General features: G+C 54.5%; 1 protein-coding gene across 1 annotated transcript in view; it reads right to left on the bottom strand.

Annotated features, from left to right (window-relative positions):
- The window catches only part of COL22A1 (collagen type XXII alpha 1 chain), a 219,148-nt gene that overhangs the window by 106,277 nt on the left and 91,324 nt on the right, over positions 1-21,547 (bottom strand). The window contains exons 21-22 of the mRNA XM_044247081.1: positions 17,831-17,884; positions 5,431-5,484 (exon numbers count right to left, since the gene is read on the bottom strand). Coding sequence (XP_044103016.1) covers positions 5,431-5,484; positions 17,831-17,884 — 108 coding nt within the window. The remainder of the gene's footprint in view (positions 1-5,430; positions 5,485-17,830; positions 17,885-21,547) is intronic.

The raw sequence follows: 21,547 nt of genomic DNA, 5'->3' as shown, positions 1-21,547 counted from the left end.
GAGAGATGTGCGCTTGAAGGGGGCCCAACAGAACCAGATGGTGGCCTGGCCAGGGTCCTCCCTGCAGCACGCAGGTCCGGGGAAGAGCACAGAGAAGCCGCATGCCCTCACCCCTACTGCCATGCAGACCCACCACCTGCCTGCACAGCTCAGCTCTGCTCACCTCTTGGCCAAGCAAGGGCCCTGCTGGTGACACTCCCAGGACCCCCTCAGGAAGGCACATGCGGGTGACCTGCTCATACTTCAAGAGGACCCCTGTGGTCTCCCCCTCCACACCACACGGCGTCTCCGAGCCCCTTGTCTGCTAGCAATCCGGACACATCACCTTCCTCCCTTCTTACGCTTCCAGGCCAGTGATGGCCTCTGGAGTGTTTCCCACACTTTCAAACGAAACACTCCGGGAAGCTCGCTGCTCCGACTCTGCTTCCCCTTCCTCCTTTGCTCCTTCCAAACCCTCCTGCAGGATGCTGGGACCTCACAGCCTGCAAGAGTAAGCAGATCCCTAGGGCTCATCTACTGAAAATTAAACTCCCTTATCTGACGATGATGGACTCTGGGACCCAGAGAGGTTAAGTGCCCCACCTGAGGCCACACAGGCATCATCTCGAGAATCCGCGGCAGGCTGGCTGCTGCAGAGTCACCTGCAAAACTTGTCCTAAAGACCATCCCCTGGCCCCTTGTTTGGACTCTGAGGCAGATCTGGGACAAGCCGAAGGGGTCAGGGACTTTGGAAACAGTCCTCCAGGGATTCTGAAGCACTGTCTGGTCTGCGAATCACTCACCTAAACTAACTCCAGGTGTACCCTAGCCGTGAGAATTGTAGAAGCACAATGAGAGAAGGGGGCACCCGTGCAAGGAGGAAGTGGGAGAAGGGTGGGGGTGGGGGAAGCGGCCGCCCCCACTTGGTGCTGAATCTGCCCTGCCCTTCACACGCTGTGTTTCATTTCTGTCTGTGAGGCAGGCGGATTCCGTCCCATTTTATACAGGAAGGACTAGAACCTGGGAGGGAAACGGAAATGCAACAAAGCAGGCGTTCAGATGCAAGAACCCTGGTCCCTTCGTCCTCCATCCCCTGGACTCACCCCTGAGAGCGTCTGCATAGCTTGGGAATGTGCCCGAGCCCTTGGGTTCCAGCGCCCCCATGGACAGTCGGCTCTTCTAAAAGACTATGTGTGTATTAAGCGGCACCAGAACTGTCGACAGGGGCTCAGCCATGTCTGACCCTCCTCCTTTGTAAGGACCCACAGCACCTGGCTCATGGCTACACACACAGTAGGGGCTTAATAACGGCCTACTTGTCTGATGCCATGAACTCGGGAAAAAGCAAAAGCCCACACGGTCATTAAACTCAGGAACTGTGGTGGCCGTTGACAGAGAGAAACTGAAGCTAGAAACAGTGCAGACAGCGGACAGAGGGTCTGGGCAACGGTTTCCAGGTGGGGGGCCACAGGAAGGGCACAGACCATTCGCCCCCGGCCTCCTCTCATGGACAAGGAGCATCCTGTAAGTCCAGGGGGGAATGCGTGGTGGGGAAGGAGCCAACAGTCAGGACCCAACGTCAGCCCGCTGGCTGCTGGCGCCCCAGGAGAACAGACCCTGTCCTCGGTCGGTCCTCAGGCACGTGGGCACAGAAAGGAGCGCGGGGAGAAGCAAGCTAGCGTGGGTGAACTTGAGGGACGCTGACCTGGAGGGCAGTCACAGAGGGCCACCTTGAGGCCACTCCCTACTCGGCCTTCTTCAGGAAACCCAGGCCGGCATTCATGCGTCCTTGACCCTCACAGCGTTTCCGACCAAGGACAGAATTTCCTGTCTGCTCTTCTGGTGTTTGAACTAAAGATCATCAGTTAGGTTACTTGAAACTAAACTATTTGACTATTAATGCCTTTGGTGGGGGGGCACCTGGGTGGCTCAGTTGTTAAGCCTCTGCCTTCGGCTTGGGTCATGATCCTGGGGTCCTGGGACCAAACCCCACATCGGGCTCCCTGCTCGGCAGGAAGCCCTGCTTCTCCCTCTCCCACTCCCCCTGCTTGTGTCCCCTCTCTTGCTGTGTCTCCCTCTGTCAAATAAGTAAATAAAACCTTTTATAAAAAAATATATATATATACCTTTGTTGGTAGCAGAAATAATGGTATAAAGAGATTAAAAATTAAAGCTTGGGTTTCGGGGGCCCTGGGCCCCATGCTAGGTGGCCTCCCACTCCCTCTACGGATGTGGGCAACGTCCCTCTCCCCCGTGCCTCAGTCTCCCAGCTGCAAGAGAAAGGCTGGAGGCCCTGTCCCCAGCGCTGCGTGGATTCGCGAGGGCGCGTGGCAAGCCCAGCCCCCGAGAGGCTGCGCACGTGGTCCCCCACTCCCCTCCCCTGCTCCCATGAATCAAAATACGCACCTGCTCATCTCGTCATTACCGAGAGTGACGTGAGCCGACAGGTCCGAATGCCCACTGCGCAAGCACGACGTTTTAACTGTCACCAACTAAAATGACGACGTCGTAACTACTGACAAAAACGAGCCGCGCAGTCTAATTCGTATTAACGACACAGCGTTTGAGCCTCCTAATACGATGGTGGCAAAGCCGCTCTTTAACGTGCTTCCTAATGACGACGATGGCCCATAAACCACCGATGACCCGGATTATCATTAATAAAGGAGCGGCAAATAGTTATGCCCACGAACCACCTAGATCCGACCGGCAGAGATTCGTGATGGTGGAAGGGATTTGAAGATGCGTGGAAATGACTTGCACCAATTAGCACGGCCCTCACACAGCTTATGTGGTTTGGAAACGTTGGGTTTTCTTGGGAGGGGTGGGTGGTTCATACTTTGTGTCCCCTCCCCTTCAGGATGGGGGTCCCGGGGGCAAAGCCGTAATGAGTACCTACCTCGGCAGATTTCTGTGCAGAGTCCTGGGCCCACAGGCCCACAGGCCCACCCGGCCATCTATCTCTGGGGCCAGCCCTTCCCCTAGCTACCAATCCGGGGGACGTCTGTCCATCCTGACAACCACACCAAGCAGCACGGCCTTTGCAAACGCTGACCCGATGAGACACAGATTTCCATTTTCCCTGAAAGTCTCCCAGGATAGGAGAGCCACCGCCTACAACATCACAGATGTGTCTATTTATTCTAAAACATGCCAGCTGGTGAAGTTTTTTCATCTTGGGAAAGAGGCACCCAGAGCATCTTTCAGGATGTCCGCTGTCCCGGGGCGTAGGGCGCGCTGCGCTAAATTAAAACCTTAATTCCTTAGGTTTTAAACGGGATCTGCCCGCTTGTCCCCCAGGTGTTACAAAGAACGGTCGCAACGATGTATGAGCACTAAGGAGAGTGTCTGACAACGGCAGAAACGAGGCCCACTTTATCCCCCTTCCTTCTTCTCATCAGAGCAGAAAACCCTACAGAGCAGAAGCAACCAGGGTTTTCTAGATCGGTGTCAGTAGCAGTCACATCTGGGCCCCGAGAGAGGCTGACTGGACCCCCCCACCACCTTGTCCAGAATCCAGCTCCCTGGAGTGTCTTCCCAACCTGCTCATCTCCCTGCCCCACTCACGCACGGCTCCTCCGGGCACGCACGGTGTCACCCAGACGTCACACCGCACGCCGATGCACAGAGCCGCGTCGGGCCCACAGCGGGACCTCGATAAATCCCCGTGGAGCAGATGACCCGATGCATTACTGAACGAGGGGAACTGCGGCAAAGACCGGGAACGGTGAGCGTGCGGCTTGTCGGGAGGAGGGGGTCGGCTGAGACAGCAAGACATCCGAGGCCACAGCCTCTTAGGTTGGCCTTGGTCGGGGGAACGTGGTGTGGGGTCCCTCGGGGAGCGATCCCACCAAGACGCTGGGCCGTCCCTACTGTAAGCTCTACGTCGTCCAGCTCTGAACCGCTGAGATCCCCAAATATATCAGAGTGCCCTATTTCTGGAGATTCCGATCGTATTTCTACGGGTGACATCCAGCCCAACACCCAGCATTCAGTCAACATTCAACAAAGGAAAGTGATTTCAACGTGAAAGTGAAAGAAAAATGTATTTTCCAAGGTAGCAAGAAAAAAAAAAAGTTGTAGGCAGAGGACAAATTGTAGCTGAAAATAATTTGATGGCGCTGCATGTATGGTGAATTTTTGAAATGCACAAGCTTTGCTCACTGGGAACCAAGGCAATAAAACAAAGGCAAAAGCACTGTATGTTTCACTATTAACATCAAAATGCCCCAGTGAATGTGGGATCTCTAGAAGACCATGAATTATGATTGATTTTATATTCCCTTATTGCGTGTCATATCCGGACCGAACAGGGGGTGCCAAAATGAAGCTGGAGATCGCCGGCAAGGCGCCCATCAGTCACCAGGACCCCTCACGCGTCAGCAAGCAGTAAAAGCTGGTTTCAGAAGCACAGGGAGCCCCGTCTCCGGGGTGGGTTCCTCCCACTTGATACAGGGAGAGGCAGGTGTCTAGAAACAGGTGGGTTTGCAGCAGCTCAAGGAGGAGCCAAAGAGAGTGGCCCGTTAACGTGCCTGCTGGCCACCACTGCGGCCAGGAGAACAGGACAGGCCCCCCCTGCTGCTCCCCAGGCCTTGGGGACCTCATCACCTGGGCCTCATCCCTGCTCTCCTCCCCAACTACAGTACTGCTCTCCCTTTGATTTTTAGTGGTATTTCTCGCAAGTGGCATGACTCACGTTCAGAAGGTCAAATAACTTGCCCCCAAATGTCCTAGCCACCAATGGGAAGGACGGAGGTGGTGAGGGGAGCAGGGAGGAGGAGGACATCCAGGGAGCAGGACAGCACAGAGCAGAGTGTGAAGGGGGCCCTGGTCCCCGCACTGACAGATGGGTAAACGGAGGCCCGGAGAAGGGAAGGGGGTTGGTCAATGTCACAGTGTGGAAGTCAGACACCAGAACGTGGGTGTGCTGTCTCCTAGAATAGGGAGACCTTTGGCTTGATCGGGTCCCTTGGCCAAGCCCCTTCCAAACCTGAAGCCACAGTGCTTAGTTCAGGAAGCTCCAGCCACGCAGGGACCTGTCCCCACCCACGCAGGCTGTGTCCCAGACCAGCTGTCCCTGCAGAGCTGAGCCCCTGCCAGGAAGGTCCTTCTTCCTGCCTCTGCCAGCCGCACGCTGTTCACCGCTGGACTCCTCGTCCTGGGCACCACTCCCCAGGCCTCACCGCGTCCCTTTCTCAGCACACTGGTCCTCATGATGTCACCACCGCCTGACCTCCAGCAGACCGAAGTCCACATGGTGGCCTTTCTTCTAGCATAGGAGCGGGAGGCCGAGGGAGTCAGGACAGACGGGAGGACGCAGGACCCTCTGAACATTCTTTCTGATGAGCTGGCCATGCAAGACCAGTTACCAACCAGAGAACGGCGACCCGAGAACTCCTTCCATCGAGGAAGCAGAGCCGCTAGGGAAGGGCGTGCGGAGATGGTAGTTACCTGTGGTCCCAGCAGTCCCGGGGTTCCTGGCGGGCCCGCTTCACCTTTCTTCCCCTGCGTACAAAAGAAGAAGCCAAAATTAGCAGCAGGCAGGTAGCACCAGAACCCGTGTGATACCGTGTTGGTGGCAACGTCCATCTTGAGTCCTCAAGCTCGCTGGTGCACAGGGACTCACCGTCCCCTCACCGGCTGGGATGCCCTCCAAGGAAGCGGCATGGGATCGGGGCTGGAGACGCGGGCTTTGGGGTCAGGGAGGTTAAGCTCTGGGTCTCAGCTGTGACAGGGGCATTTGCTGACACGGGGCCCAAACTTTGAAAGGTACGGAAAGGGAAATTGAGACGAACCTCCTCATCTCACCACCAGCCACTGAGCTGCCTTTCCCTCAAAGAACTGACCCTACCCGGGGTTGGCTCCTCTTTCCCGAGGCAAGACGTACGGAGGCCAGCAACGGACACACGTGCACACACGTGCACACACGTTCCCTCGGTCCTCCCTTTCTTTTTCTTTACAAAGCACAGCATGTCCCTCACTCTGCAGAGAGCTTCGCTGCTTTCCACTCAACAGCTGAGCTCGGGGGCATCCGGCTCGAGCGCCCGGCCGGCCGCCTGTGCTCCCCGCTACACAGTGCTGCCCGTGAGGTGACACGGGGCGCGCGGACATGCGGGTCCTCGCGGCCACTTCCCGTCTGCCGCTGTTAGACAAGGTGCTGCCGCCACGACCCCGGTGGGTCACCGTGTGGACTCACCGGCCTCACTCAACCTCAGAGCCTGTCTCTCGGGACAGGGGCGAAGGGTGTGATGGTTGGTTGGATGCGTAGAGCACACGGCGTCCGTCGCGTGTGACGGAATCGGAGCGACGGCACGATGACCTTTTGTTTCTCACAGTTTCCCTCATGAAGCGAGACACCCACCTAAGTCCTCTCCCTTGCCTCGGTCTGTGTCCAGCCCAGCCTGAGGGATGTGCCGCGGATCCCCCCCACCCCATCCTCCTGTCCGCGGTCCATGGGCACTTACCGCGTGCAGAGCCCGGGACCCAGCGTCCGGGACTCTCCACCCCCACCTCCCCAGAGCGGCCCCATCCCCACAGCAGGGGGGACGCAGAGCCCCGAGCACTCCGCCTCTGGGTCCCGCAGCGCCCGCAAAACAAGGGGCCCCTCACGGGATGCCACAGCAGGGTCTCTTCGGCACAGCCCTCTTCCAGGCTCAAGGGTTTACAGTGGCACAGAAGTCGGGGTGAGCCTGCAGGGAATGTTCTCTAAGGACCTTCAGGTCCTAAAACTCCTCCCAAGTTCCATGTAGCATGCCAGGGTCAAGGCCCGAGATACGGCTCCACGGCTTTCTCCTGCTTCCTCATAGGCACACTGCCCCTGGCTCCGTGCCAGCCCCGGGAGCCCCCGGAGGGCTCGGCCATGGCCTCTGCCCCAGGCGTTCACGGTTTCCCAGGAAGGCGGGCCTGAGCCCCTGGCGCTAAAACAGCCCCGACCAGCATGCAGGGAAGGGTGTGCACAAGGCACCTGGAACTCTGAGGTCTGCTACAAGGTGTAGGGAGGACTTCCCGGAGGCGGTGCTGTGGCAGAAGAAGGGAAAAGAGCGTTCCAGTGGGACACACGCTCAGAGCAGGGGGCAGAGCTGGCCAGTGGCAGCGGGGACAAAGGGGGCAGGGCTGGGGCAGAGGCTCTCCCCGATCAGGCTGGAGAGCTACAGGGCTGGGGTGTGGCAGGGGGCCAAGCTGGGCGGCAGGACCCTGAGCCAAGGGGAGGCCCCTAGGCCACCACAGATGTTGACGAACCACATAAAATGGTCCAGTTTGTGCTGGTCCTAGAAGCGGCAAGAAGGATGGTGTGGGCGGCCAGTCAGAGCCCACCATGCCCTCTCCACCGCTGGGCCTGCCCCCACCACCACCCCTGCACCCGTGCAGAGACCTCGGATCTACCACTCTCCTTCCTGATTGGCCCGGACGCCTCCCCTTCCCCTGCTGAGTTGCCAGAGACCCAGTCTTAACACAGACATCAGCCTGTCTCCTCTGCTCAAATCACTGCACTACTGACCAACTTGGGGCGAAGTGAAATGGTCTCCCCTGCCCTCCATGACTGTGTTCCCGCTACCTGCCCTTCCCGCTTCCTTGTAGCCTTCCCCTTACTCCAGCCACGTGGGCGTCCCTCCTCCAGGATGAATGCACCAAACACGATCCCACCTCGGGGCCAGGTCCTTCCACGGGCTCTCGCGTTGCCCGGCAAGCGGGCTCCCCAGGCATCCCCAGTCTCTGTCCGAAGGCCCTCTGTCCCCGTGTCTTCTCTGACCGACCCAACCAAGACCGCTCTCCCGCGGCCAAGCTCTGCCCCAGCCCTGTTGTCCTTCCCTTCGTTTGCGTCACTACCAGATACACTGTCGATGTCCCTGCGTATCTGGTCACTGCCGGACTGCCCGTTCTGGCTGCGAGCCTTCTGGAAACAGAGTCTGGCTCTGTTTTTGTTCCATGCTCTCCCCGGGGGCCCAGAACAGTGTCTGTCACATGATGGCAACTTGAGACACCTTTGTGGGCTGGGTAATTAAGTTGTTGCTTCCAGACAAGGGATGTGGTCTTGAGTCTGGCAGACAGCGGGGGAAACAGCCCTGGGGTAGGGAGAGGCCGCACAAGAACAGGAAGGCACAACCTGGCCATCTGGGGACTTGTAGAGGCAGCGGCCTAACCCAATTCAGGACCCCCGAGGAGGAGCACCCGAGCCGCAGAACACAGCGGCCCGGACGTGCAGTGAGGCCGAGGACAGAATGCGTTTCTTGACACTTGTCAGATCAAATTCAAAATGTGGTCGCAGACACCTTCAGAAATGAGCCGGGCCTGGAGGCATTTGTCTCTGCCTCCATCCGCTCCTGCTCTGATGAATGCAAACATCGGGGCGGCGATCACAGGAGAGCTAAGAGCTGCCAGCTCCCCTTCCTCAGGGAATGGAAACCAGACATCTTCAATTTTGTATCTAGACAGGCACCCCTCCACTTGCTGCCAGGTTATTCCACCGAGAGCCACGCATTATTTACAAGATGAATAAACCATCTTCCCTCAAGGTTGGGGGAATGGCCGGTGAGGAGTCATCGGAATCCAGAACCTGGGCCAGCCAGGTCACTCTGTGCAGTGGGAGAAATGGAGAAATGGATCGTTGGCTGGTTGGTGCGAAAGGACCAGAGGGAAGCAGGAACGATGTGAAGGTCTGGGTTGTGGTGGCACAGAATTACCAACCAAAGGGATGATGTGATTGGGGTGCACACCGGTGTCCCTCCTCAGGTGACCCACCACCTTCACAAGGGGTACGAGGTCTCAGCAGCCCTGTTCCCTCAAGTTTGGGGAGCTTGTGTGATGAAGCTGCTGACATTCGGGGGGTGAGCCCCTGAGATGCTGAGGAGGTCTGCAGGAGGCATGGACGCAGGAGTTGCCCCTACACCAGGGAAGGAAAAAGATGGGATCTGGAAAAGGGGAATTACGGGCAGGTAGGAGGGGTCCGGTGAGGGAGAGAGAGAGAAGCGAGGGCATCTGGAGAAGCCAGCATCCAAGCGTCAGGGCTTCAGCAAGAAGAAAAAAGCGAGAGGTGGGGGGAAGAGGCCAGAGGAGAAGAAGAAATTTGTGATCCAAGCTGTGGTTGCAAAGTGGCACCGCCTTTCACGGGTCACCCAGGAAGGGGCACCGCCACGGAGACATTAGGGTGACGCCCCTGGTCAGCTCCAGCACCGACGTTCACACTTTCTCTGCCCACAGCCTCCAGAGCTGCCCCCAGTGTCCTTCAAAGTAAGCCAGCCTTCCTTCCATCTGTCCATCTGTCCATCTGTCCATCCATCCATCCAGTCCTGCTCACAAGCCCCATCCCTTCCCTCCACTGTTCTGGACCAGTCTGTGCCTTCGACAAATTCCATTACTTGTCTATGCATTTACCCTAAGTTGGCAGGCGATTTTCCTAAAGGGGGAAAGTTCTGTTCAAGTTACCTCCCTCCTCCAAAATAGCCAAAGTTCCTCCTTATCTAAAACATGAAACATTTGGGGCGCCTGGGGGGCTCAGTCAGCTAAGCGCCTGCCTTCGGCTCAGGTCATGATCCCAGGATCCTGAGATCGAGCCCCGCATCGGGCTCCCTGCTCAGCAGGAAGCCTGCTTCCCCCTCTCTTGCCGCTCCCTCCCCACCCCTGCTCATGCTCTCCTGCTCTCTCTCCCTGTCAAATAAATAGATAAAATCTTATAAAAATAAAAGATGTAACATTTGAGCTGTTTTATTTGGATACTGATGACCCTGTGACTCCAACAGGACTTAGGATCTCGCGTGCGGCGTCCATGCTCCCATCCCCATCACAGTTCAAGTCAGCTGCTCAGCCTTGCCCCGAACAACCCCCTTAGGACTTCTGGCCTCAGAGACTCTGCTCACAATGGCATCTCTGTCTGTGACACTCCCAGTCCATCTCAACCTGTCAAAATCCTACCCCAGCCCATTGCCACCTCTTCCACACAGTCCGAGCAATACCAAGAAATGTGACAAGAAAATACTGAGCACAGAGGGCCCCGGGGCTGCCCGACAGCTCATGAGTTGGAATTCCAGGGAGGGGGACAAAGCTGCAAGTCAGCGGTTACGAAGACGGCCGCTCGCCGCAAGGAAAGGAGCTCTCCCGTGTTCCTTCCCCTACAACCTTGTGAGAAAATGAGTTCAGAATCTAAGGCAGACGGGAGAGGACAAGTCACTAGCCTGCTGAGTCTCAGGTAACTCATGTGGGAAATTATAATTATTGTAATTATTTGAAAAGATAGCAGTGGAAGGAATAATTCAGTATTTGAGAAAGTGCTTTATAAGGACTAATAAAGCATTAGGCGAACAGGACGGATCGCCGCAGGAATGAGGAGGAACAGGATGGTGGTTGATGGGGGAGACACGGGAACAGCAGGATTCTGGCTCCTCTGAGTCCCTGGAGCAGCTACGAGAGCACGTGTCCAACAGCCCTGGTTTCCAAACTGCTACCTCCCAGCACTGCCATAGAAACTAAGTGAGGAAATGCCCACAAGGTGTTTGGCATAGGATCTAACATCAGGAAATGTGTCGTCGTGATGGTTCTGGTGGCCGTGACAGTGATGGTTATGCTGATGGTGACAGTGGCGGTGGTAGGCAGGGGTGAAGGTGGTGATGGGGGTGATGGGCAGGGGTGAAAGTTCTGATGGGGTGGGGGTGGGGTGATGGGCAGGGGTGAAGGCAGGAACTCTAGCAGGTGTGGATGCAGTAGCAGCAGCTATGTAACCTCTGCCTTTGGGACCTGTAAGCGGCTGCGGGGATCTGAGAAGTGCTGGCCAGAGCAAATTCTGCGGCAATAAAGAACCGTTTGACTAGCAATAAGCCTGTGCCTTGTCCTTTTTCTTTTCTTCTCTCTTAAACTGCCACCAGCATAATATCTGTGCTAAGTGTTTGTAATAAGTGCTTGTAATTTATCATAGGGACAGATTTTTCAAGCCCTCCTGAATGCCAGGATGCTGAGCAGGACTGATATTTCCACGGCTGTCGATCTGCCCGTGGAGAAGAGGAAGCCCATAAATCCAGCAGAGCACCGACTCCTTCCCAGCCGGGACGAGTTAGCACAGCCGTGTGCGGGCCCGTCACCAGCTGAACGCAACGCTAGCGCAACAGATTCTAGTATGTGCCGTATGGTCTTTTGCTCAGTTCCTGTTCTCCATGCCTCCAAATGTCAAAGATGATTATTTTCTACTGGTTAGAGCTGAAACCAGGTGCTCAGGGAAAGCCTAAGGTGTCCTGGCATAAACCTTGGCTCTGTGCCACGAGATGAGTCAAACAGTAGCCTGTGATCCAAATGATGCTGTTACCATCTGGTAGCGTAGGGAAAAGTAAGAAAAAAAAAGGCTTTGAAAATTGTTTGAAGTGGCGGGGGGGTGGGAGGTTGGGGTACCAGGTGGTGGGTATTATAGAGGGCACAGCTTGCATGGAGCACTGGGTGTGGTGAAAAAATAATGAATACTGTTTTTCTGAAAATAAATAAATTGGGAAAAAAAAAAAAAAAAGAAAAGTGAAACAAAGTTGACCCAAGTTGCCACTGACAGAAGACCACCCAGGTTCCTCTCCTCGAATTATGAGAAACAGGGGTGGATGGATCTGATCGCAATCCGTGCTATGACACCCTTGGCTCCAAGGGATCTGGCCAGAGATTAAAGCAGTGCACAGCAATGCATCCGCCCAAGTAAGTGGGAGCAGGGAGTACAGAGTCCTAGATCTCTCCAAGATGCCCACCACAAGGACTGCTAATGAACAGATGAGAATTCTGGTGTGCTCCTGGACGCTTACGCCCACACATTGCCTCGAAGGTCTTGAGCGAGACGGACCTGAAGGACCTGAGTTCTAATCCCTGTGCCGCTCTTTATACTCTGTGAGACATGGAGCAATTGGATTTACACCCCTAAGTCTTGGCTTCCTCATTTGCAGAATGGGAGTAGAACCGCTCAACCTCACATCCTCGTAGGAATGAGCGAGAAACAGGAGGGCAAACAGTTACCTCCCTATGTGCTGGCGAGAGACCAGCCCATCATCCAGCCACTGCTTTTTCCTGCTACCTTGTATCAGTTCTGCACCTGCTAGACTCTGTCTTAAAAATATGTTCTTAAAAAAAAAAAGACTCCATCAGGCACACCACGAGACACCTGGGATCCCTCCGTCATTAGAAAGAGGGGAGGCGTTGTATTTGGTAGGTCACGTCTTCAGTTCTTGTCTCCTGACGAGAGAAGAGAATCCAGAAGGTGTTGAAAACACGATCAAAGGAACCAAAGGGGTTGTCACCAGCTAGTAGGAGAGGCAGTGACAAAGGCCCAAGGGACGTGAAGCAGGTCGTCTGATCTTTCTGGAACAAGAAATGTCTCACCGTCCATCTCAGGGACCCCTTACCAATATGATGATCTTATTGATTTAGACATTCCATATTTGCATTCAATTTAAATGCCTGATGACACAGAATTCTCCTAAGCAAAAAATCTCCCCTGAGTTTGTCCAGAAAAGAGGAAAGAAACCACGTATGCTATTTCAGATGGAAGTCAGCAGCACAAAACACACGGCGCGTGAAGCAGAAGGAAAAGTACAGATGGGACCAGTTTCTCTTCCTTATACCAGAGCACGCTCTGTGGAAGGCCAGGCCCCGGGTGACCAAATGCCCCGTTCTGGGTCCCACTGGCCCCCTGGCACCCACTGAGTTAGCTGCCAGGGAGCAGCAAGCAAGCACGATCCACTCACCCGTGCTCCCTGATCACCCCAGACGCTCTCTGCGGCATTACGTACATAGGCTTGGCTACTATGCCTGGAGGTGCGTTTCATGTGCTTTCCATGTGTGCACAAAAATATACACACTCTATAAGTGTGACACACTCTTCTAGGTGCTACAGACGCAAAAATAAAGAAGGTTCCCACAGACTCACAGGCTAATGAAAACAAAAATAAACAAATGCCAAAATAAGAAAAAAAAATAAGTTCTCTGCAAAAATTAAAATGGGCCTTGGGTGAGCATGGCAAGCTACTTGTTTTGGGGTGAACGATTAGGGCATAGGAGATTTTGGTTTTTTAAACCAACCCTGTGAATGCATTTCAGTGTCCAAATGCGTCAGTGGCCTGGAGCCAGGTGGGGTCTACTTCTAGTACCTTCTGGTTTCCGATGCAACCGTAGCACCGCCCGCTTCCGCTAAGCAGCCGTCCTCCCCAACAACCTCTCCCGAATGCCTCGCTCAGACATGCAGGAGGAAAGGAGAGCCTCGGAAAGAGAACCAGGGTAGCACCCGCACCCCCCATGGAAAGCAAGAAGCCCAGCCAGGAGATGACAGCCGAGCACCCCACGCTGGGGTGCCTTGTATGCCACAACTCTCAGGGATGGGATGGCGGGGGGGCGGGTGGCGCCCGGCGCTGATCTTCCCACTTCACCATGTCATTGTGGAAAAATACCAGCTTTGTCCAAAATGAATGTGTTTACCTTGCCAGGGATTACACTGTCTGCCTGTCGCTAATCTCGAAAATAAAGGGTCGGCTCGCCTTCCCCAGCCCATCTATTAGTCTCAGTGTCACAGTTCCTGGGTCCTGTGGCTTGTCACTGTCTCGTGTCTTCCCTCTTCCAGCCTGAGTGTGTGCCGTGACACGAGGGAGTGATGTTTCAGCTGAGGCCGATGGGGAGGAAATGACAGGTCGCCGCGCGGGCAGGAGAGAGAGCTAATTTTCTGAGTAAGTCATTCTGTCTCGGCTTATCCTGATTCAGCCAGAGGCTGACAGAACAGGAAGAGGATGCTGAGCCCACACCAGCATCAGGACTGGTCTCTGCAGCGTGTGTGCCCACAGGGGCAGCCACTGGCCTGGAAACCACCACGGGAGGCAACACAGCCCGAGTCAGAAACTCATGGAGGAAGACTGGAGGGCCAGGGGTCCCCAGAGCCCCACACACACACACACACACACAGTCGCCAGCCTCCATTCACTAGAGGGAGCGGGACGAGGGAGGAGCCCTCCTCTGTGCTCTGGATCACTCTCTCTTAATAGGTCACCCTGCCCATGGCCGTAGGTCACCCTGCCCATGGCCGTCGGCTCAGTCTCCTGTACCAGGCCCTGCGTGTCCCCCTCGCTGGGCACTCCAGTGGGATGGGGGGCTCGTGCAGCCCCTGCCCTTGGTCTGGGCCACCACCCTCCCTTTCTGCTCTCTGCGGCCATCTCCTTACTGGTCCTCCTCTCCTACGGTCCATCCTCAGCACAGCGGGCAGACGGGGGTATGTTCCTGCGAGCCTCCCGCTCCGTGTCTTTTACCCCAAGTCCTGCAGTGACCAGACTGCAGCCAGAAACCCAGGGAAATTCTGACCCCAAAATGCCTACATGATGAAACTTCCTCAGTTTTGGTTGGGGTGATGGCGTTATGGTTTTATTTGTTTTGCATCTCCTTATCTTCAAGAGAGAACAGTGTGATGACATTTGGGGTCGCTTCAAAGGGACCCGGGCTGGCTGGAGGTGGGCTCGGACATAAATTAAGCAAGTTGGCCAATGACATGGTAAGCGTAGGGAGGGCTGTGGGCCCTAAGAGCATCATCCGTTGTATTATTCTTTCGGCGTTTGTCTATTTTTTTCATAGTAACAGTTCTGAAACCATTCAGTGACCCCACATTCTCCCCACAATAGAAGCCCAAATCCTCACAATGGCCCCCAGCAAGCAACAAGACCCGGCACCCAGTTCCTCTGACTGACCTCCCCCTGCCGGCCCCTGGCTGCCTCCAGCTGCAGGTTTCTGCTCAAAGCCCTGCCTGTGTGGCCTCAGCCTGGGTCTTAGCTTCGTCCTCCAGCCGGCACACGCACCCTCGGCTACTGGCCCGGCCAGGTCCCCACTTCTCGAGAGCCTGTCCCAACTGACCTTCTCCGGAGCCCTTCCTGCAGTAGGCAGGTGCTGAGGTGACGTGTCTCTTCCCCTGCCCGCCTGGAGGTAAACAGCAGCGAACAGGGATCCCCTCCCTGAGGGGTCCCACTCACCCACAGCCAGCACCCAGCAGGCGCCCTGGGAACACCTGCTGAGCAGATGAACGTGTGGAGAGGAGGCAAAGGGAGAAGGGGGAGGCAGGGATGGGACGGGGCTGGTGGAAGGAAAAGGAAGAGGCTGTGGTGTGGGATCCCCAGCAGGACGGCTGCGGGCAGAGCTTGAATCAGAGAAGCCGCATCCATGGCCCCGTCCCTTGTATGGGTACATTCCCCGAGCTGGAGAATGGGGAGTGAAGATAAAAGCTGAAACCAGGAGCAAGTGTCCAGAGGGGGGGTGTCCTCTCCAGGGGGCACTTCCTGAGTCTGCCTGACCCCTGCCTGTGCGCCCATCGATCCCTGCTCAATTCACTGGCTCCTGCACGGCCGGCTCAGACACCCTCTTCCCTGTCCCCATTGCCCACTCCGTCCCAGCACCCTCCCCTCCCTGCTCAACACCGCAGGGTCCCCACCAAGTCATTAGGGTTAGCCCTCCCTGTTTCTCTAGTCCCTCCGGTGGTGAGCACCTGGCGGTTGAGACCGTCATCTCTTCAGACATCCAAAGCATTTAGCTGAGTGTCCGTGCCTCGTAAGAGCACGACATGAGCTTTGTGGACAGACACAAGGGAGGACTGAAGAAGTCAGGCTGTAGAGAGACACAGACCTGGGTATCCCTCACTGAGAGGTGGCCGGTGGCCGTGTTATCAGAGGCGGCCCTTCCTCTCTGCAAAGGGCCAGGACAAACATTTCCCTTGGACTGCTGAGGTCTGCCACGTGGAGCTCAGCACCACAACACGTACCCCGCCTCTCCCGCCGGTTCCTTCTGTGCATCCCCTTGTTATGGGCCTCAAATCTCCATTCCCAGTGCACACATCCAACTCCTAGGACCCCTGGCCAGCGCGGAGGTCGGAACACGGGTGGCTGGTATTACTCTGAAGGTGTTTCTGGAGATGACAACAGCCATCCTGGGGAACACAGGAACACACCCTGGGGTGCCCAGAAGGGACGGCCAAGGATGCACGGGCCTCGACAAGCAAGCTCCAAACAAGAGGTGTCCTCTCCCCTTTTTAATAAGACTCAGTCAGGTAGAAATGTAGTTTAAAAAAAAAAAATTGCAGTCCTCTTTGTATCAAGAGTTCTTCTCAGCATCTAATTCTACGTTAGGGAAAGAAATGTTGGCTGCAGCTCAACACAAGACGAATTCAGGCTCACCTAAGCATCAATTACATAATGTACATGGATTGCTGTTTTCTCTCAGAAGACCGCGCGTGAGCACCTTGGGAGGCTAGCAGTCACGGCAGCTGCCACATCTTGCCACCCACCACGGATACAGACCCACCCTGAGCACATTTTCTCCCCAAAACCAGGCCGGTGGTGAAGCCTTCCCGTTGCAACAGAGGAAACGTGCTCAGAGAGGCTAGGTGGCGTGAAGGGTCACACAGCTGCTCAGAAGTAGGGCCAAGTTTCCAACCCCAGAGCACTGCTGCAAAGCCCAAGACTCTTGCACTATACAGAGAAGGCAACCTAGCTTCGACCAGGCGACGGAGGCCAGGGCTGGTGATGCTGGATGGGATGTGGCACATGCATGCCCTTTCCAATGGGGTAAGGGACTTCCCGCCTTCCCACATAACCTCTCCACCATGACCCCTTTCCACACCTCAACTAGCCTTCCACGTAAGTTCCTCTTAGACTCTTCAGGGTTTAAGCCAGTTGTGGAGTGCCAAAGTGTTTGAAAACCAAGGAAGGAAGTTCACTGGGGGGCTTAGGCCATGTGGGAGTCTGTTGGGTCATAAGCAGGTCGCTCAGTTTCAGAGCTGAGGATGTAAGCTGTGATCAGAGTGTGGGTGCAGCCCCCTGACACACAGCAAGCCAGGACACTTCTATAATTCTGTCCACTTCGCTGAGCTGGAGATCTCCAGGATAGAGAGGCCATAGATGGGGCTGGAGAGCCTTTGCCAGATGCAAGACCCCCATTTCCACCCATCTGTCGGCGGTCACCTGGCCTCCGACCGAACACCTCGGGGGCAATGATCACACTGGGTGCAGGGGCTGCCCACCCCATCTCGGGCCGCTGTGCCCCTCAGACCGTCTCTATGTGAATCAGTAAGAGACACCACAAGCTCAAGCACTAGAGGTCAACAAACACTGACCGGAGCCTCTACTTTGTGCCGGGCATCCTGCTAGGAACTGGGGAGTCACGGAATTGGGGGTCAGGCTCAGTAACCACGGGGCCCCCGAAGAGGGCACCTAACCCAAGTGTACACCTCCATCCCCCTGTCTTAAACCACAGGACACTGTGTCAGGAGCTGTGCTTACAGTGAATAAAACCCATGAGGTATGTACAATCTTGGTAAAAAAAAAAAAAAAAAAAAAAAAGACAGGTGCTTAATTAAATTAAATTAAATTAGATTAAGTTAAATTAAATGGAATGCCATGAGATATTATGATATTCAATAATGATACGGATGTTTCACAGTAGCTAAAGCCTTATGGTAGCTCTCTGTCCTTTCCCTCCTCCTCATTTTTAATTCCTCCCTGGAGACTGAGCTCAAATACCACCTCTGTCAAGAAGTCCTGGCTGCCTTGCAGGCTGGGTGAGCTGCCCCTTCTCTCTGCCCTTGCAACACTGGGCTTCCTTCTGCCAGAGCTCTGAGCCCATAAGGCTACGGGGTTCCAGGTACATGACTCACGGCATCCAACGGCCTCATCTCCGTGTTCCCAGAAGCCAGTTCCAGGCTGAACTCAGAGGGGACCCCCCACCATGTTTGCTGAACTAAATCTAACCCTTCAGTCGGCTTCCAATATTCATCTCAAGCCCATGAGGCTGGCACCACGTCCTCTGTCTGAGCTACTGAACTGGGGGCCCCAGCAGGGGAGAGCTGGTGATTTGAAGGGAAAGACACATTACTCACCCGGAGACCTTGCAAACCAGGAGGTCCGTCCTTGCCTTCGGGACCCATCAGACCCTTTAGAAGGAGCAGAAACAAAAAGAAAACAAAAAGGAACCAATGGTCAACACAGAGTTCAACACCACAAGTTGTACTCTGCCTTCTCATGCTCACTGGATAGGAAAACACCATCCTGTTTCAGTGGGGATGTGGGAAATCAAGGGAGAAAAGGTCCTATCCTGGCAAATCTAACTTTTTTTTTTTTTAAAACACATGCATCTATATGGCCTAATTATGTTTAGCAACCAAGAGGTAGGCAACATCTTTCACACTTTAAAGATGAACATGTTGGGGGGCAAAAGCCTTGCATTAGTGCGTCACATAAAGCATGCATGGGAGAAGTTTCTGGAACCCAAGTATCCAGCTGTAAGCTCAGCGCCATTGTCCCTTATGTTGCTGGCTCAGCAAGAACTGGCTTGTCTTACGTGACTTGGTCAACAGTGCTATGCAATACAGGGTCGTCCAGACAAATAACGGAATTGTCTAAGATCAATTTCAATTAAGCAAGGAACACTGGCACAGGAATGGGTCCTACTGACCTGGTAATTCAAGTCATACCCCCAAGACCCCTCACTCCTCCCCCCCCACACACATATCTACTGCACAACCTCCCCCAAGTTCCTTGGTGTCTGTGAACCCCAGATGTCTCATCTTTGAGATGAGGATGATAAGCCTACCTACCAAGTGGCCATGGGGACCACAGGGGAAAGGAAACAAGAGCCCGGATAGAGCAACCCCCCCGGACCGCCTGACCAAACCCTGATTTGCACCACATGATGGCAACTCAAAAAGGAAGGCAGGCAATGGGAATGGGTGAACGTGGCCCTCAGCTGTGATGCAATCATCAACTTCCTGGGTGAATTCTGGCCAGAAGCTTTCCCCGCAGCACTTCCATTTCTTTGGTAAATATTATCATGCAAGGAGCTGCTTCTGTCTAGCACTGCATGACTACGAAGTAACCGGACTGTATTTAGATCCAAATTCTTTTCTCTTAAGAACACCGTGGAAACACACACAGGAATGGAAAACCTGCAGGAACTACAGACCTAAATCTCCTTTCCTCACAAGGATTACCCTGTTGAGCTCAGGGCACTTGGGGAGGGAAAACCTTGCACGAGTGAGGGAAAGTTCCTTGAGCATCAGCAGACACCTCAATTTGATCTGCGCAGCCTGCCTGCTTTATTACACTCCACCAGACGCTGATGAAACAGCCAGAGCTGTCTCATCTCGGGGGACGGATGAAAGCCACGAGCCTCCTGGACTGCTCCAGCATTTGGATGCAGAACGCTGCATGCAGTTTTCCATTTAGACAAGGGGAAACATTTTCCTCTCTCTGGGACTGCTGAACACAAACTCCAAAATTTTCCACTCTCCCCAGAAGTCACTGAAGCCAACTTCTCCGTTTGATTCAATCCAATGAATATTTAGGGAGCAACGGCTCTGCGGAAGGCCCCAGGCCAGGAGCTGCGGGGGATTCAAAACAGACAGACACAGCAACCGATCCAGGTATGGGGCTTAATAGGGCCTCCCTGAGCCCCGCTTCGCACACTAGCTTGTGTGGCCCGCACAGTGCAGTCACACGCGTGATGGTGATGACGACGGTGATGACAATCTCTGGGTAGGAACGAAGCACAGGAGGGTCGGAGAGGAAGAGTCGTGTCAGCAGAGACGCAGAGCCACTCAGTGGGGGAACAGGGTCATGAGACCGGGATGTGGCGGCTGAATCGAAGGCGCCGTTCTTCCGCGTCCATGCTGCTCCTTGTGAGCTCACGCTGTGGTCCGCCCCCTCCCAGGCCCCTCTTGCTGTGGTGGGGCACCGCTCCATAAGCTTGCACTGTCCACACCCTGAGATAAACTGCCCATTTTGACAGGGCGGAGACATTGGTCCTGGCCTTCAGAATCGTCCAGTCCTGTCTCTCCTCACAGGTCGCCCTTCTCACCAGTCTTAGGGTGGGCTCTTGTGTTTCTGAGCTCCCTGCTAGCGAATTCCACCACCCACCCAGGTACTGCTCCGAGCCCTGTGCCCTGTTTTAAGGGAGAGCAGCTAGCATGTTCTAGGGAGAGCATCTAGCATAGAGGACGGTGTCAGGACATCGGACAGTTCCATCCTGGGCTGCAGGGCTGATTTGCATGCGCTTGCACCTGCGGAAGGTTCCGGACCGTAGGTCCTTGTCCCATGCGATGATGGACCACAGGAACGAGACACGCAAGGAATGTCATTAATCATCTAGAGCCTGCGGTGCTTACTCAGGGTTCTTCCTTCCTGTCTCCTTCATTCAACCAGGGGATCAGCCGTGTACTTTCATCTCTCCACCTCCAGCATTAATATTTGCTCACAAATGTTTAAGGTTTCTTCCTTCTGTCCCAACCCCCCCCCCCGCCACATTCATCATAAGAAAAGCTGCATAACGGGGAGGATCCAGACTAAGAGGTTAAGAAGGTTGCCTCAGGGTCAAGCAGGGCTGGGCTCTGCCAGCTTCTTATTCCTTCATGGGGGCCATGGAGGAGACAATCCTCCTGTACATATTTTTGGGGGGTACCACTGCATTGTGCACTCACAATGTCACTGTCAGGCCAGTCAGACCCATCTGGTTCAAAGGTCAAGTTCGCTTCTTAAAAGCTGTGGGACTGCACAGTTCACTCAGTATTTCTGCACCAAGGTCTTCATCAGCAAAACAGAAAGAACGCCTTCACCCTCGCAGATCTAACGCGCGTATGTTTGCACACACACACATACTAGAGTGTAGGGGTGCCTGGATGGCGCAGTTGGCTGAGCGTCTGACTCTGGGTTTTGGCTCTGGTCATGATCTCTGGTTCATGAGCTCAAGCCCCACATTGGGTTCTGTGCTCAGTGAAGAGCTTGCCCGAGAGTCTCTCTCTCCCTCTGCCCCTTCCCCTCGGCACACGTGCACGTTCTCTCACTCCAAAGTAAATAAACAGATCTTGTGTATACACACCGTCGTACAGACTGGCAGCACTTGGCACTTACAGATTTGAAACGCACGTAGGCACTGAGATCCAAGCACGGGAGCACATGGTACGACCTGCCTTTCCTACTGTAAATCTCCCAACAGCTATCATAATGGTGAGGAGCTCTGGAAACCAAAGCTTGGGAGATTAAGCAAGACATCCAAGGTTACAGAAACAGAAGGCAGCTCTTCTGACCTGAACTTTTTGGTATGAATTGCTCTAATTATACTGGGCTTAAACATTTGCGAGATTTCTCCTGGTTTTACCCCCCAAAAACCATATACTCTTCTCTTAATGAGGCACAGGCCCCACTGACTTCCTATAAATTTGATTTATGGACATTTCAAAATAAGAGTGGTCTTATTTCCTTCGATAAAATGCAGTCACTTGAAAGGGGGAGCATGTTGCCAGGAAGAGCCTGGTGAAATCACTGTCCTGTGGAATTGACTGCATGCTCATTAATTATCCTTAGTATCTGAACTCCATCACAGAATGGTCAGAGTCCCTTTGAACGTCCTCTTCCCAAATGGTAATTTTTACATCACTAAATTCGTTAGCAGTGGAGAATGCAAAGGCTGATGCTTTCCCAGCCACAGCGAAGTCAGTTTGAATCAGAGACGTGAGAGCAGCAAATATGCGTCGGAAAAGATTCACCCAGCGCTGCGACATCCAATCCTCTTACTCCGTTCTACCTAAAAGGAAACTAAGGGG

Source organism: Neovison vison, chromosome 4, assembly GCF_020171115.1.
Source record: "Neovison vison isolate M4711 chromosome 4, ASM_NN_V1, whole genome shotgun sequence".
Lineage (NCBI taxonomy): Eukaryota > Metazoa > Chordata > Mammalia > Carnivora > Mustelidae > Neogale > Neogale vison.
Note: the sequence above shows the minus strand (reverse complement) of the source record. Positions and strands in the feature narration are given on the sequence as shown.